The following is a 17,863-nucleotide window of genomic DNA, read 5'->3' as shown; positions in this document are numbered from 1 at the left end:
TGGTCTTGTATTAGTTATTAGAGTTTCTCAATATGAACTCCTTTTCTTTTTTCTTTTTTCTTTTTTTTTCCTTTGTTCCTTTTTCCATGCAGCTCTAAGTGTGTGAGCATTGCACGAAAACTGATGAATTAGGAACTAGGAAGAAAATCAATGATTTGTCTATGGAATGGTTTATGTCAATTTGAATGAAAGTTGTGTGCACTAATGGATTTAGATTCTGCACGACAACCTTTCTGTTTCAAAAAACTGGTTCTGAATTAGCAACACTTTTTTTGTTTCTGTATTTTTGAAATAATTCCGTACATTACAACAAAATACACTTGTAGCTACACATAGTTAACTGTTAAAACCGCAGCTATAAATGTCCTGTAACTGCGATTTTTTCATGTGCAGTAACATGGGATATTTATTGCTGCGGTATTTACAAACCGCAATAACAAATGCCTTTATAACTGTGGAAACAAAAGTGCAGTCAACAATCGCAGTAATATGGAATACGTATTACTGCGGTTTTTAAAACCGCAGTGACAAAGGACCCTCTAACTACAGAAACAAAATCACAGGTATAAATCGCAGTAATATGATATTTTTATTACTGCTGTATTTAAAATCGCAACAATAGAGGATACTGTAACTATGGAAACAAAACCTTAGTTAAAAATCGCAGTAATATGAGATACTTATTACTACAGTATTTAAGATTGTAACAACAGAGGACTCTGTAATTGCAGAAACAAAATCGCAGTTAAAAATTGCAGTAATATGGGGTACTTATTACTGCAGTTTTAAATACCGTAGCCACAGAGGACCCCGTAACTACGAAAACTAATCCGCAGTTAAAAGTCTCAATAATATATGATACTTATTGCTGTGGTATTTAAAACCGCAATAACAGAGGACCCTATAACTGTGGAAACAAAACCGCAGTTAAAAATCGCGGTAATATGAAATACTTATTATTGCGAAGATAATGGCGATAGAGGTAATGGTGGCATTGGTAGAGGTAATGGTGGCATTATGGTGATGGTCGAAATTGCATTAAAGGTGGTATAAATTTTAGGGCCCCAATTTTTTGTTTATGTTTCTTTGGTATAAATTTTAGGGCCTAAATTTATTTTATGTTTAGGGTGAATGAAATGTATAATTATTCAAAAGGAATAATTTTTTTTTTAATTTCTCAAAACGGTTTCAGATATGTTTTTTTTTTTTTTTTTCTTTAAATTACTCAGATTTCTTCCAAAAAATCAGAAAAAACAGACGAGACAATAAATTCAAGATCTATTCCAAAAAACTACAAAGCATTAAATTGTGAGAGAATCTACCCCTTGAGACTTGAGAGTTGAAATATAAAGAAAGTCGACGTCCCAACACTCCTAAAATGGAGAGAAGCTTTGAACCAATGGCTGTTAATACTGGAAAGCTTTTCAAGTTACGCTAGTGGCACGTACTATACCACTTTCGTTTCTTAAAGTCCCAAGACGATACACCAAAAAAAAAAAATTTGCTTCTTTGTTTATAGTTTCTACTTTCTATAGTGCATTCAAGATTTCAAGCAAATCTGGGTTACTGTTTCAAGACTCGGATCTCGGACTCCGACTCCGACTCAAATTGTCCACTGCATCGCCAATTAACTCAGCTCTTTATTATAAGACTATCTATAAAGAAGGAAAAAAAGGGTAAGTCAAGACTAGAATTTTTATCTTCTCTTGTTACTACATAGTGCAGTACTACATCGTGCGGCGTTGTAGAGACCATGTGGCACAGTGTACCCCACATGATACACATGACCTTTGCAGTTGATGCACGATGCATTACTGTACCATACAGTAACAGGAGAGGATAATGATTCATCAAGACTAAGGTTCTTGTACAAAAAAGAATCCAAGAGAGTGGGAGAAAGAACGATAACTTGGTAACTCAGCTGGTGTTGAAATTTTATGAATAGAAAGACCCCATGATCCCTTGTTCACAAGTCATGATCACTTGGGCAAATACGCTCTTAAGTGAGCAATGCCAAACTGATAAAGCAAGCCAGATTAGAATAAACAAATGAAAACTGTAAAAAATAATTTCAGGAATACAAAAAGAGCACACCAAACTATAAGATTAAGAGCAACTGGGTGATCAGTCAAGCTATACTTTCTTTCCCTATGTCAGCAGTTGCTTTCTCTCTTCTCTCTCCTCTATCCCTATTTATAGATTTTTCCAGCCCAATATAGATGTCACGCAGGTATCCAATTGTCTCAGTCAACAACGTTCAATTTTGGTTTTTTATCATATATATAAAAGGAAAAGGTCCTACACTTGACCAAATTGAACACAGGCGGCCCAGGTCATTTCATGTGAAGAAGAGATAGAAAGTCTGCTACTATACCCTCCACAGTTGGTTCAGAGAACAAATGGGGTAGCTTCACCAATACCCACCTGAGTCGCCTAAAATATGGTTCAACTCTAACCCCACCCACCCAATGAACCCTGCATGGAACGGCGCCCTAGGGTCTGATTAAGGTTTTTTTAAGGATTATATGGGTATTTCGATAAATTTTTTGTATAAGATTTCACTATAAATCTATAGCGAGAGTTCTTTCTCTGTAATGAAAATCTGAGAGGGGCATGAGGAACGAACGACTGTAACTCTATTCTCCTTTGATAGTGAAACAGATCTCATCTCACCATGGACGTAGGTAACCTGGTCGAACCACGTAAATCCTTGTATGCACTGTGTGATTGTATTTGCGTTTTTCCTTTACTTTCTTGCATCCTGTTAGGGATCTACAGGTCTTTTCAAATACTAACCTATTCGTAACCCGAAAAAAGGGTTATGTATAATGTATTCCATAACCTATTAACCAAAAGGGGCTTATCAATTTTAACCCACCCAATTTCATTCCTAAGTGGACCCTAATCTAATTTAGTCTAATGTAACTCAGCAGCCAAAGTTAGACGCATAGTCGAGTCTGGCCGGCCTGAATCAGAGAACTGAAATCTCCCACATCTGGTTCGGACAAAACCACCACAAAATTGAATAGACTAGGTGGAACCTGGTGAGCCTTGCTGGAACTTAGTAAAGTCAAGCTACTAACAAATGACAAGCTAGAATCCATACAAGGCCCAAGGCGCCCATATGATTTTAAACACGTGCAAGCCCAACTGAAGGTCCAAGTTAGATAAGGTAGGCCCAACAACCCACACAACAAAAATAATCTTTGGGCCTCTGGCCCTAATAAGTTTTGGAGCCAAGTTTAGTTTACACTTTCAAGACAAGCTTCTCTTCATGGGTCGTCAAGGAAACCTTTCCCTAATGATATTTATATCATTAGTGTACATCTATATTTCTATTCTGTGGTTTCAGACAAATGTGAATATTTATGGGCCTAGTATTATTCATGGATTAGAAAGGTGAACCTATTTAAATAACGTATGCATGCTTCTTGCATGTTTATAATACACCTACCTGCTCACCAAGATGTAGACAGGGAAGTAAAATTTTGGACATGGTGTTGTGGGTGGATAAAAACTAGCCCCAAGAGTGACCAAGATAATCCCACATTGGTGAGTGAAAGGAAGATCGTGGTCCTTTTAAGGGTTGGAATCCCCACTCCCTCTTGAGACCTTTTTAAAATTGCGAGGGAAAGATTAAGCTAGCTTTGGCAAGCAGCTCAAAGTAAACAATATCATATCATGAGATATATTCCCTGACCTCATCACAGGCGTCGTCCGTGGGAACCCCTTCTCGGTCGGGTAGGTAAAAGCAACATACGCTCTTCCCTTCACTAGGGGATCTCTGTTATGGATAAAAACTAGCATCAAAGGCAACTATGATAGTCCCACATCGGTGAAAGAAGTGAAGACCGTGGTCTTTATAAAGATTGGAGTCTTCACTCCCTCATGATGTCTTTTAAAATCGTGAGAGAGCGGACGCTATCATGACATGTATTCCTTGACCTCATCACATGATAATAGAGCAAATGGTGTTCATCTATGCTAAGGGATTGCATTTGGGTTAAATACACAAGCCTCTTCAACCAAAAAAAATATACACATGCCTCCCTAAAATCATCCCAATATTCCACATGCCCCCCTAAGATTCTGACAATTCTACACGCACCCCTTGAAAATTCCACGTGCACCCCCTACTTTTCAACTTAAAGCCATTTAAGTGCATGCCATTAATATCAGAGGTTAAATGCTAACGGATCTAAAATTGAAGAATGTGATGTACAGTTATACCCTTACTAGGGCATAATTACCAAAATACACTCATCTTCCCCAAATCCTTTCCCCAAAATCGATCTTCGATTTCTAAACGGAGAAGAAGTGGAGGGACCATAGCTGCTCCTGCGGATTTCCTCAGCCGTATTGGCAGCAGGAGGGGGAGAGGTGGAGTTGAAAAAAAAAAACCCAAAACGATTTGGGGAAGCTGCCATGTTGTTGCTGCTTCCACACACAACCCAGCCCCACTGCACGTTGCTCGCTTACAAAGGTTAGGGTAAAGAAAAGAGCAAACCCTTGAGTCAAACCCCTGCCACTGGAACGAGCACCTGCAACTCCTCAAGAACACCTGCAAACCTCAAGAATAGAATAGAACTCCTTTACAAACCAATTTGCAATTGTTTGTCATCTTCTTCTTGGAGGCACGTTGGTGCAAAAGCAAATTCCAAGTCTACTCTATTTATTCCTCTGCAATAACGACGTGGATTTAAATGACTTTAAGTTTAAAAGTAGAGGGTGCATATAGAATTTTCAAGGGGTGCATGTGAAATTGTCAGCATCATAAGGGGACATGTGGAATATTGTGACGATTTTAAGGGGGCATGTGTATTTGACCCTTTATTAATTCATTTGTAAAATCTCATATAACTGATATAATTTCTTTTACTCCTTCACCAAAAAGATCTTCACCCGTTTAAAATATGGGTCAAATACTTGGGACATCACTCAAAGGCTTCATGCCCGTTCCCAACAGATTATAGGCTTGCAATATCAAATCCATAACTGGCCCAAAATTTGAATAAACTTAAGACTTGAGGGCCTGAGGCCCAGGCCTACCAACCGAAATGCTTATCAAATAGTGAGAAGTAACTGTATCATGTTGAGGCTTCTCCTATGGAAGATTTATCTGACCAACTTTTAAATAAGGGGTCTGTTTACTGCCACCAAGGCGCCAACAACGCCATCTCTTGTAATTGCCACTTGGCAATTTTGTTAGCCAACTGGACATGTCGGAGTTCTGACCACAACCAACGCACCTGAAGTATTTGACTCGATCTGGGCTGTAAGTCATCTCCAAGAATCAATTGGGAAGACTTAACTCAGCTGGGTCTCAAGTGGACTTGTTGGTCTTTAGGCCCTTTGAACTGTGTAAGACAACCGTTTTCAAATCTTATGCATTTTTTTAATGAATAAATAAATTTGTTTTTGGGAGTGAATACTCAAATATATTCAACGAAGCGCCCGAAAGAATATACTGGCACCTAAAAGAGGGGAGAAAGAAGGGATCCGATTCCTCTACTTCCGCCCTGCCCCTATTGTCATGCACCCTACACATAGCAAGGCGGTAAAACCCTTTCTAAAGTAGAAGTTCTTGAGACAAACATGCCAATCTACTGCTCGAGCTCTTCTCCCTGCTCCCAAGGTTTTTATTCCTGGTCGTAAGGAAAAAAAATCGCCGATGCCAGTGTTATTGGTGAAGCTTGATTTCGGTCCAGAAAGTGTAGTTGGGATCTTTGGAGGGCCGTTTCAACCTCGAAATGAGCTCGGATGGCCTAAAAAGGGCATACCTCACTGCCAATGTGAGTTGTGTTGGGCTCATCGAGACCTTCGAATCAATATGTTTTGAGACATATGTTATGTTTTGGTCCGACCCTGTCCGGTTTGGCATTTTTTGGGTCTGGGGGCATTTCTGTACTTTCTCGAGTTAGGGCTTCTCTATATAATGTTTTTATCTCTGGGAGGGCTATATGAGAGGTTTTGTAACATTTCCAAAAGATAGTGAAATATGTTCTATTGCTCGGCCATGGACATTACTTCCATCTTGGGGGTGAATCACGTAAATCCCTGGTATTGTGTGTTGTGTGTCTTCTCTTTTTTTTTTTTTTTTTTTTTTCCTTTTTTTCCGCAAATCGTCGTTCTGGGCGTTGTTTTCTTAATAGGCAGACCCCTTTCCTCAGCCTATTTAATTAATAGATTGTCACTGCGTCTGATTCGAGTATCTCTGTCATCCCTAGAAGTAAAGCAAAGAAGGGGGGAGTGATACAAACAAAAAAATGTCTCTTAAAAAAGGCAGCCCTACCTATTGTTGATGTATAGATTAATTACGCTGCCATTTCTTAACATTTTGAACTTTTAGGTGAAACGATAGCAAAAATGGTATCGGAGCAGAGAGGTTAAGTGTTCGACTCCTGTGAAGTGCATCAGAAGAGTTTTCCCGATATTTCTTCTCCCTCGATCAAGTGTTCGATTTCTGTGAAGTGCCGCCAAGACATTGTTTATTGGGTGGAGGCTTGTGTATGGGGAAATTACCTCTTGATGATCAAGACACCCATTGAAGTTAATACTTAACCATCTCAATCCCTTGAAAAAATCAAGGATCCTTCTCCTAACAGGCTAGCATTTACAAAATATCCCTCAAATACGACAAGAGAGTAGACATGTAAGGAATAACTGATGAATATCCTCCAAATCATACCAACATAGACTAGAGGTATTTAATTACAGTTTCCAGTACGATCGATGATCAGTGGGAATGCACAAGGTGAGAAGTTCCCGAGATCTTTGGCATGCACAAGGAATCTTAGAAAATGAAACAGACAAAAAACAAACAACCATGGCGAGGAGGAGAGATGGTGCACCAGCACTAAAGGATACTATAGAAAATTCTTGGTCGATCATAGCCGCAAACCTATTTTGCTTGATCACATAGGCTTCCACTTGAATTAAAGAAGTCTCATGTCCAGTAGACTTCAGTACTTAGCATTCCCAAAAAGTCTCAGAGAAACCAGAATCTCTCTGAAGCTCTAAATTTAACTAAGGTCGGCAGTTTAGGTTCAGAGTTAGTTTGTGGATAGGATATAAACTCTGTATATTATATTATAAGGTTCATGTTCTCTGTGCCGCAGCATAGGCTGCGCCCATACACATGGACTTATCAGTCAGGGGATAGAGTGATCATTGCATCCATCCCCATGTGTCTGATCGCAGTCTACGCCCCGACACAAAGAATATTCTCCCTATATTATATAGCTTTAAAACTATTTTTAAATTTTATAAAGCAAGTTGGGGGACGGACCACAGGAATCTGATATCTCCTCGTACCATGATATCAGTGGGGTCCCCCCAACTTGACTCGCAAAGGCTAGCTTATTTTTTAAAATCAATCATCATCAATATATAAAAAAAGCAATAATACTAACACGCCACAGTATTAAATTGTGAGAATCAAACCCAACACTCGAAACAAGGAGTGAATCTTTGAACCAACGGCTGCTAATAGTGGAAAGCTTTTCTAAGTAGAGGTAGTGGCACTAGAGTAATAGACCACTTTCCTCTGTTAAAAAGAAGTCCCCAAAACATAGGAGACGACGACATATATGCATGGGACATGCAAACCTGTACTATTTATACATTTCTTTGTATTGTTTCTATTTCTGTAGTGCATTAAAGCTAAGCAGCTGGCTAGCTAGCTGTTTCAAATTCTGTTATGTTAGCATATGCCGATTCGAATTGGATTTGAATCTAGGAGTGTCAAATGGTTGGTTCGATCCGGTTTCAGTTGGGTTGAATCAGTTTTTTTTTTTGAGAATGAGTGAGATCAAAACCAAACTATTAAGGAACTTCAATTTCAATCCGATGCGTTATTGGTTTATTTTTTATTTTTTAGTATTGGGTTAATATCAGTTTGTTGTTGTACTTGAACCACAATGAAATTTTACATTCATAACCTGTAATGAAGAAAGATTCAACAAAAACACTTTAAATCATCTTCCCTAAGTTAAACAACCAAAGAGAAGGAAATCAATTTGTTGTGTTCAAGTCCTAATCATAATAAAGAAGAATAAATTGAAAGGGTAAGATAACTAATATTGAAATCAGTGCAAATCTTTTTACCAAAATAAAAAATAATGGATGCATTGTCACAGATCAATCTTCCTACTCACAACCTCATACTCATTGAAGGTCGTGTTTGGCACGTTGGTCAAGTGCTCACTTGATGAATTCTCTGACACGGGTTCAAATCCTAGAAACAGCCTCTCTAGAAACAAAGGTAAGGCTGCGTACATTTGACTCTCCCCAGACCTTGCAAAATGCTGGAGCCTTGTGCACTGGGTACAAACTTTTTTTTTTCTCCTTATATCAAAATCTTCTCAGTAATATTGAAATCAATGAATAATCAATTCACTTACTCATAACCTTATACTCAATTAATAAGCAATTGGATCAGTTAGTTAATTTCAATTTGTTATGAATAGTTTTAAACAATTCAACCAGTCTAGTCTGATTTTTTTAAACACCCAATCGCACTAAACCGATTGAAAATTGCATTGAAGTTGAAAGCCGGACTGAAACAGATATGAAACCTATACCAATCCAACCCCTCTCCAAGGAGCCTAGCCCCTTGGGAATGCCTAGTGGGGCATCCAACGGCTGGGCTGCATGTGCTGCACACATTCCGGTGTGCACCAGTCAGCCGACGGGATGTCTGTGGCACAGCCAAGCCGTTGGAAGCCCCCTGGGTGCTGGGCTCCTTGTAGATGAGCTCTATGTCTCCATGTTACTGTCCTTAATTGTTTGTATATATACATGGTAAATCAATACCAAATTGAACCTGATATCAAACCAATAACAATCCAATAAAAAGAACTGAAAAACTGAACCAAAATCGAACTAAAAATAAAACCAATTGTTACTGAACACCTTCTCTTATCGGTCAGCCTTCTATTTCACCCATTTCTGAGCTCAATTCGATTCAATCCGACCGAAACAGACTGAACTGATCGTTTGACACCGTGGAATTACTTTGAGAGAATCACCCTCTACACGTACATGCAGGGGTGAACGTACATCTTAAAGCCAATCACATATTTATTTTGTTTTCATAAATACCCCTCCTCCCTTTGTGAATGGCAAAGATAGGACAGATGGTTACCTCTCACATCTACGCTGCCTGACACATATACATGCACGTGCAGGGTAACCAAACTCTAAGAAACATCCCTACAATCAACTTTATAATTTGTTCTTTACATTACCACTTCCATCCCGCTCAAGTGAGTAACCCCTCTCTCTCTCTCGCTCGTAAGGACCCTAGTACCATTATAAATAGCCCATGGAAGTACTCCAGTTGAAGTGTCCCTCGCCTCTAACCTTGAGTTGTTTTTAACTCTCTCTCTCTCTCTCGCCTTGTTTCTCGGTTCTTTGGTTCTACTTTTTCTGATTCAGTGAACTTCAAACATCACTTACAGTTATGGCGAAGGTGAAGTTTATCTTTGCTTTTGTGCTTCTTCTTGTCTTTGCTTTCTCTCATGCAGTTAACTCTGTTGAGGGAAGGCATTTAAAGATTGGAAAGAAGAGTACTGAAACTGCATCAAGAAAAGTTGGTGGTGAAAAAACCATGATGAGCACCTTGCGTGGTGAGCATGCAAGTAAAACCATGGCACACGTATCAAATGAGTTTCGGTCAGCAACACCTCTTCATATCGAAGACATTGAAGCTGCTGTAGACCCTCCAGTTTCATTAGACGACGATTTACCACCACCTCCACCAGGTCATACAGAAGAAGGCTTCCGACCAACGACCCCTGGTCACAGTCCAGGGATCGGTCATTCCGTTCACAACTAGTGGACCATGCTTTAGGAATCGGTATCCGATCAGTATCGTTCTCTACCGATACCAATTAATGGCCGATACGATACGATTCAAGGGTTAAAAAAAAAGTAATTATAAACTGATTTTTATTTAAAAATCAGGGCTAAAACCATCCGATCCGGATCAATTCGATATGGGCTGATGCCGATACTGTAGCCAATATCGATTCCTAAAACCCTGTAGTGGACTTGTATTAGTTATTAGCTGTGTACTGTCTAAATATGAAGTCTTTTTTTTCTTCCTTTTTCCTTTCCTTGTTTTGTTGTTTTACCATTGAACTTATAAAAATAGGTCATTCCATGGAGTTCTGCAATGTAATATAATGCAATAGCTAGGCTTCAGAGTCCCTGTCTAAGTAAGAAGGAAACTATGTCTAATTTCTACGTGTATGTATAAGAAGGTATTTGACTATTCCCATTCCATCTTCTTTCTTTTATTTGGCTAAAGAGAAAAAAATAATATGAGAAAGTCTACGAAAATCAGACGCATAAATACAAAAGTCAATTCTTTTTTTTTTTTTTTTATAAGAAATACAAAAGTCAATTCAACATTCTCCACCTCCTTTGGTATTGCCAGTAAGGACATGTTAATAATAAGCTAAAATAAATACAATCATCTAGAAAAAACCGAAATCTCAGTCTACATTGACCATCAACCACCAACTCCTCTTGCAAATACGAAGGCAGACCCATCATAGAAGAAGAAACACTGTTCTTTGCAACAACATTGATTTTAAAAAAAAAAAAAAAACAAAAATCAATAATAGGATTGGATTGACCTCCCTGTAACAGTGCGTAATCTTCCACTCAATAAATACTAAGTACGGTTGAAGAAAATCCCATTCTTGCATCACAAACCAAGGGATAGCTCTGGCGTTGGTGGCAATTAACGTAGCAATGGACTCGCATTCAATCCAGAGCTTCTAAATCCCTAAATCTCTACACTAAGAACCCCTGTGGTAAGAGCAACAAACCCGGCCACATAATTTGCTTTATGCTCGAGGAAATGTCTGAAGTTGAACACAACACTTGCCAACACTTGCCAAACTATCTCTATCTCAAACTATTGTGTGTTGGAATGTCATAGAGAATGTTTGGTGGGAACGGAACATGAGACGTCAGCCTTCCTCCCCTCGCTCATTTTCTCAGATCTGAGCCTCCATCTCCATAGATGTTCATTAAACTAATTAGGTTTTTTATCATACGAGAATGTAAAATCGACCTAGAATGCGTTCCAAGAATGCATACCAAACACAGCCTTAATTTGTTGTGGGCAATCATCACACGGTTGTCATGTTACGTTGTAGAGTGAGAACGACGTACCTTTGGGACCCAACCCAACCTAATAGAGACTCGATGGACTTTCTGAATAGTACTAAAGCTACGGCTTCTTAACTAAAATACTATTTGGACGCAGGAAATGGTGCTTATGCAGGAACCTGATGTTTAATAAAATCATTAATTCTTTAATTCACAATGGCCTTGGAGTGCCTCTAAAATGGAGTTTCTTCGTGGTGCAACTAATTCTCTTCCTTAGGTTGTGGAAAAATTTTGGAGCTTCAATCCTTTTTGTCTATAAAGGAGAGCAGCTGCCTACTTAAACTTTGCGGTCTCAATTTTGTAATGTGGATTGTGGAAGCATGAGATAGTGCTAACCACCTGAACTTCCCAAGATTTTTCTTAAGATCTCTCTTGTCTCTCTATCTTAATTGATTAAGATATTTGACCTATATGGTTGGACCCTAGACTTTGTTGTTCATAAAAATTAACCTTTTTTGTAATATTTAACTTCATTTCAGTGCATGAAATTCCAATATATAATATTTTTGGCATATTTAATTTCCACTTTCGTCTAAAATGCTGTAAAGTGATTGTATAAGATAAGACAATGCAACCCACAATTAATATTCTTTCTAGGGATGCACACGAAGTTGAGTTTTGATTCATTCTTCTTGCCTTCATGCACTTAGAACAAAATGAAGAGAGAGAGAGAGAGAGAATTTTTTGAAATATATAGAATTAACATTTAATATTCAAAGCTCTTATTCTATATGGTTCTAGGTAACTACTCCTTTTGATTGGTTTTTTTTTTTCTTAAGATATATTAATATAATATTAAGAATCCACCTACGACACTGCCATTAGTAGATCAAAAGAAGATCCAAATTATCTTTAAAATTCATCTTCGACATTGTCATCAGTAGTAACTATAAGACATATGTATAGAAACAACTTCTCAAATTGCTCAAAAATTTAAAAGGGGCTCCCAGTCTGCCCGTAAATTCCCAACTAATATCATGGAATACATATGTTATCCCAAAATAAAGAAGATTGGTGTTGAATACATTTTTTACCAAGCGTATCAGCCACTCAATTTACTTCTCCGTAGCAATGAAAGATCTTCCACGTACCATGCGATCAAATCGAGAAACGGTTTAAAATAAAACCATTTTGTTGAATTTTTCGAGGGATTGAGTTGTTTGAAACACTAACCACTATTGGACTTGAATCACTTTCCACTCAAAGATGTGAAAAACTCTCTTGCGCATTGCCAAATCCAACCCTATGAAGAAAGATGTAGAGCACCCCATATATTCTCCTCTAAAAAATCTAATCTTTGTACTAAAAGTTACAGTTAGAGTTTCCCCTTCAATTCTTAGAGTATAGAGAGGGTGATCTACCCTAATCATCATCACACACTCTTAGGGACTAGGATTAGCTAGAAAGTACTCTCAAATATTTGTGAACGTTGCTCTTCGGCATGTCATTTTCACAGAAATAATTGACGGTGATTGTTTTATTACCATGACAACATGATGAAGACATAATTAATAGTATTAATGAGGATGATAATCAATTAAAAAGAAATAAACCTATTTGAAGGATTCTAGAGTAACATGTCATACGTACTAGCAAGGATTATAAAGTATTAGGTTATAGATATAGCGAGGATTATAAAGTATTAAGTTATAAATGCATGGTGTCTATATGTGCAAAAGATCGGTCGTGTGTAGCATACAAACATCCAATTGAATAAGATTTTTCACTTCACTGAGGCTGAAAGGTAATTTTACATGGTCCTGTGTCTGGATGCAAGAATCACGTGACGAATTACGGTTTTTTAAAACAAAACTATAATTGTAAGACTGGTTGATGGTATATGTATTGTTCTCTAGCAATCTAGGGATCGTGATCCTTTGTTGTTCGGCACCCGTGTGGCCTCACACAGGCAAGGACGAAATGACTGCCCCACCCACTGCCCGAACACCTTGCCCGGGTGAGATCCACGCCCTACCTGTGTGAGACCGCATGGCTGCCCAGCAGCAGAGGATCCAAATTGGCAATCTAGGTAGGGCTGATAAGAATGAGAATTCGGCTCTCCCCCAGCTGTGGCGGAATCCAGCCCAACCAAAAGAGGGGAGTTTTAAACCCCCCCCCCCCCCCCTATTTTGGCTGTGCTGGATCCTCCAGCTCTTGCCACGGCCGGAGGAAATCCAAGTCTGCGGAATGAGGAAGAATATTATATTTAAAGAAAGGGAGGAATAATAGTTGGAGAATGGATCACCTGCACGTACCAACAAGTGAACGGATATCTCAGAGTCAATCACATTTTAATTTTGATTCCATAGAAACTCCTTCTCCCCTTGTAAATGATAAAAGTAGGACATATGGTTGGCTCTCACATGTATGTTCACCTGTTGGTTCGTGCAAAGGAACTGAACTCAAACAGTTGGGATATTCTAGGTATAAACGGAATGCCGAAGGTAGATTCTTCCACTTTCCAGCCAAACAACTCACAATCGTCCAAACCCCACCACCCCATTCCCCTTCATGTATATTATTTGCAATGGCCGCACCCACAGCGGCACAGCCTAGCACTCACTCACTCACGCTAAACAGGGGAGCACAACCCTACCCCACCCTCCCCACCCCCCAGGAGCCAGAAATACTCGGACCACCACCGGCCTACCACTGGCTACCAAACCCCATGCATGAGAGGGGAACGTTCTTTTTATATTAATAATGAAACCACACATTCTAGAAACCCTTTTAACAACTTGAATAAAGAAAGACTAAAGAAATCTCCGCAAAGCCCCAGAGCCAAAGGGAGTAAAGAGAGAGAGAAGACTAAATAAAGCTCCCCGGAGCCAAGGAGAGAGAGAAGACTAACGAAAGCTCCCCAAGCTCCGGAGCCAATGAGAGAGAGAGAGACATAAAGACAAAGACTATAAAGAAGGAAGAAAGCTCCCCAAGCCCCGGAACCAAAGTGAGAGAGAAATAAGCAACTATAGTCTCTGCGGTGCCTTGCACGGATCCAATGTTGTAACAACCTAATTAAACCCGCAAATTCTAATTTAATTTAATGTTTAAATAATGATAATAGAAATACATCGATGCAATTAAGTTCAAAAAAATGATTTTCAGTCGTGTGGCTCAAAAGTTTAAAATTAAGGGGCTTCTATCATGAGCAAGGTTTTAGTATTCAGTGATCTTGATTGGTTCGTATCAATTTGGATTGGACAGATTTATCTTTGTATTTTTCAAAAAAGAAAAATGAATTTTTTATTTATAATTTTTACCCTTGTTCCGTACCAATCCATCGATACAGAACAATCAGGAATCAATCGATAACGATAACGGTCTCCACCAATAACGATACATATCGATAGTTCTGATATTGATTCTTCAAATCATGATTATGAGGTTTTTTTACCAAATGAAGAATGTAATTATATTCGTTCTCTACACACCCAAATACAAGTGTGGTAATGCAGATAGCAAAGGGTTCCCAAGAACTTTGACGTGCAAAAGGAAGAATAGAAAATGGGACAAAAAAAACAACCATAGAGAGAGAGAGAGAGAAGGAGAGGGGGGAGAGCCGAAGAGGAGAGATGGTGCACCTGCACTATTAAAAGCAGAAGCTTCCTGAAACTGTAAATTTATAAACAGCATATGCAGACAAGGTCGGCAGTTTAGATTCAGAGATAGCTTTGTAGTTACCTTTGCTTTTATTGGTATAAATATTCACTACAGCCTGTGTTGGAAAGCTCTACTTGTGGACAGGAAATTAACTCTCTATATTATATAGCTCTTAAAGGCTTTAAGAGCCTTAATTAAGTTTTATGAAGCAGGTGGGAGGTGGGAGGTGCGAGGGGCGGACCACAGGAATCTGATATGTCATTGTACCATGTGATCAGTGGGGTCCGTCAATTACTTGTCTCCCAAAACCTCCGTTTTTTAATCAACCATAGTCAAGAGAGATTAACAGCTTGTTTGGTTCACTCTCTGGCAAGGAGGACGCTATCAGTGACGTATCCAAAGGTTTGGCTCAATTCTGATTCTGGCTTGTAGAAATATGTATTCTTCAGTAATGAGTTTATATGTTTCCTTAACAAATTAATATGATCAAAGATTTCATACACGGTCCTGCAAGCATGCACGAGGCATCGTGTCCCCTCTCACAAAAAGTAGGAAAAATCATAAATCTTCCACCCATATTTAATGCCTTGAAACTCTCACCTTCTCATATGCACGGCTTACACAAACTTCCCCTAATAATATATTACCGCAAAAAAAAAAAAAAAATCAATCATAGTCGATATAAAAGTGCAATAATACAAACACGCCACAATATTAAATTAGGAGAACCAATCCCTTGAGTTTGAGATATAAAGAAAGTCGACACAACACTCGAAAAATGGGGAGAAGCTTTGAACCAACGGCTTCAAATTATAGAAAGCTTATTAAAAGAAGTCCCCAAAACATAGGAGACCAGCCACACAGGGAAAAAAAAAAAAAAACAGTTCCAATGCATTTTTTTTTTTTTTTTGTTTAATCAGTTCCAATGCATGGGACATGCAAAACCTGTACTATACTTTTTTTTATTTGTATTGTTTGAATAGTGCATTCAAGCTAAGCTGGCTTACTATTTCAAGACTCTGATCTCTGACTCTAATTCAAATTCTGCTATGTCCGGTGCATAAGCAAGTAAATCAAAAGGGGGAAGAGAGAGAGAGGATTCTCTAAAGAAGCTGCATAGGGTAGGGGAGCATACTAATGAATTGCAACAAAACAGTATATAGGAGGGCAATGAGGTCATTTTATGTGTAGACCTTGCCCTGCCCTCTTCTCCCTTAAAAAAGGTAAGTCAAAACCAAACCCAACTTAAAACAAAATGAACTGGTAGAGGGAAACTTGAGCCGGAGAAAATATATTAGGGGAATTTATAGTTATCTACCTTGAGGTAATGTTTAATTATAGATCCACCCATAAATTTTGGACGTTTACACATACCCCCCTTACTTTTCAAAATAATTAATAAGTAAACCTACTCAGGGGAAGTAACATGTAATTAGGTCTTAATTATGTGATATAGTAAAGGTGTCAAACGGTTGGTTCGTCTTGATTTGATCGATAAATTTATGCATTAACCAGGCTAAACCAAAACTACACCAATAAGATGTTTTGTCGATTTCAATTTTAATCCAGTATCTTTGATCCTTTTGGTTACATTCTTGGTTTCTTTTAACAGTCCATCAAACCCTTTAACCTATTTCACACTAGGCTGACCCAATCTAACACTCATACATTAGAGCCCCCATTAGGAACATAACAGACCACAATGCTTCTTCAATCGTCGTCCTCGGCAGCTTTCACTCTAGCGGTAGCTAGGTAGCCCTTTCCAAGGGCTCCATTCTGTCCAGAGTTTTGCCTGGCAGCAGGTAGCCCTTTCTTGGCGGTTTTCAATATACTCCAATTAGTCATTTCCGTGACTCGAACCCATGATGTAGTGCCCGGCTTTAATTCTAAATGTTATATATGTACTTAATCGATACATCAAAAGCTCTAGAACTGATGGAATACATTAAATCAAGCCCTTCAACATATCTCATACTAGGTTAGTCTAATCTAACGAGAATATACTAGATCGAGCCCCATTAGACACATAACAAATACATTGTCTGCACTTGATTTGTAGACACGTGCATGGAGAGAGTCTAAACCATTAGAAGAGAGAATAAAAACTATTAAACATAAGAAGCATCCCTACCATCAACTTTATTTATTCCCCTTTCAGCATATACTGTCTTAATCCCCGAATCTTCTTCCAATTGATTACTCCTTCCACATCTCTCTCTTTCTTTTTTTGATGTGAAAAAAAAAAAAAAGAAAAGAAAGAGAGAGATGTCTCTTTCTTGAAGGACTCTATAAATGCCCCATGGAGTGCTCCAGTTGAAGTATCCCTCGCCTCTAAACTTGAGTTGTTTTTAAGTCTCTCTTTCTCTCTCTCTTGTTTCTCGGTTCTTTGGTTCTACATTTTCTGATTCAGTGAACTTCAAACATCACTTACAGTTATGGCGAAGGTGAAGTTCATCTTTGCTTCTGTGCTTCTCCTTGTCATTGCTTTCTCTCATGCAGTTAATTCTGTTGAGGGAAGGCATTTAAAGACAAAGCAGTCTAACAAGAAGAAGAAACCAATTATAACTACTCCCACCAGAGAGAAGAGCAGTCACGAAACTGCATCAAGAAAAGTTGGTGGTGAGAATGGAAGTAAAACGATGGCGGATGTAGCAAAAGAATTTCAGCCAGCAGGTGCAGCCCTTGTTGATATCGTAGACATTGATGAAGCTTCTGTAAATCCTGCAGTTCCATTAGACGACGATTCATCACCATCACCTCCACCACATCATATGGAAGACTTCCGGCCAACGGCCCCTGGTCACAGTCCAGGAATCGGCCATTCTGTTCACAACTAGTGGACTTAGCTTCTATTAATTTTTTCTTCCGCTTGTTTGGTTGCTTCTTCATTAGTGAACTTAGAAGAAGTCCGTAGGTCTGACTTCTTTGTATATATAATTAAGAATGTATTTGAATATATATTCCCAATATTGCATCTTCTTACTTTCCTCTCTGTTAACCCTCTAAGTCTCAACTCTATAACTTCAAGTGTGTGTGAACAATGCACAACAACAGATGAAGTAGGAACTATAGAGAGAGA

The 17,863-nt window shown here is 38.6% G+C and overlaps 2 protein-coding genes across 2 annotated transcripts; both read left to right on the top strand.

Moving 5' to 3' along the window:
* The first annotated feature begins 9,463 nt into the window (after positions 1 to 9,463).
* Positions 9,464 to 9,838, top strand: LOC122662789 (precursor of CEP3-like). The gene has a single exon (XM_043858504.1). It carries the CDS (start codon positions 9,464 to 9,466, stop codon positions 9,836 to 9,838), a length of 375 nt encoding a protein of 124 aa, XP_043714439.1.
* A 7,381-nt stretch (positions 9,839 to 17,219) lies between these two features.
* On the top strand, positions 17,220 to 17,621 carry LOC122662788 (precursor of CEP5-like). The gene has a single exon (XM_043858503.1). It carries the CDS (start codon positions 17,220 to 17,222, stop codon positions 17,619 to 17,621), a length of 402 nt encoding a protein of 133 aa, XP_043714438.1.
* The last annotated feature ends 242 nt before the right edge of the window (positions 17,622 to 17,863 follow it).

This window comes from Telopea speciosissima, chromosome 5 (genome assembly GCF_018873765.1).
Source record: "Telopea speciosissima isolate NSW1024214 ecotype Mountain lineage chromosome 5, Tspe_v1, whole genome shotgun sequence".
Classification (NCBI taxonomy): Eukaryota; Viridiplantae; Streptophyta; class Magnoliopsida; order Proteales; family Proteaceae; genus Telopea; species Telopea speciosissima.
This window is presented reverse-complemented; position numbering and strand designations above follow the sequence as displayed.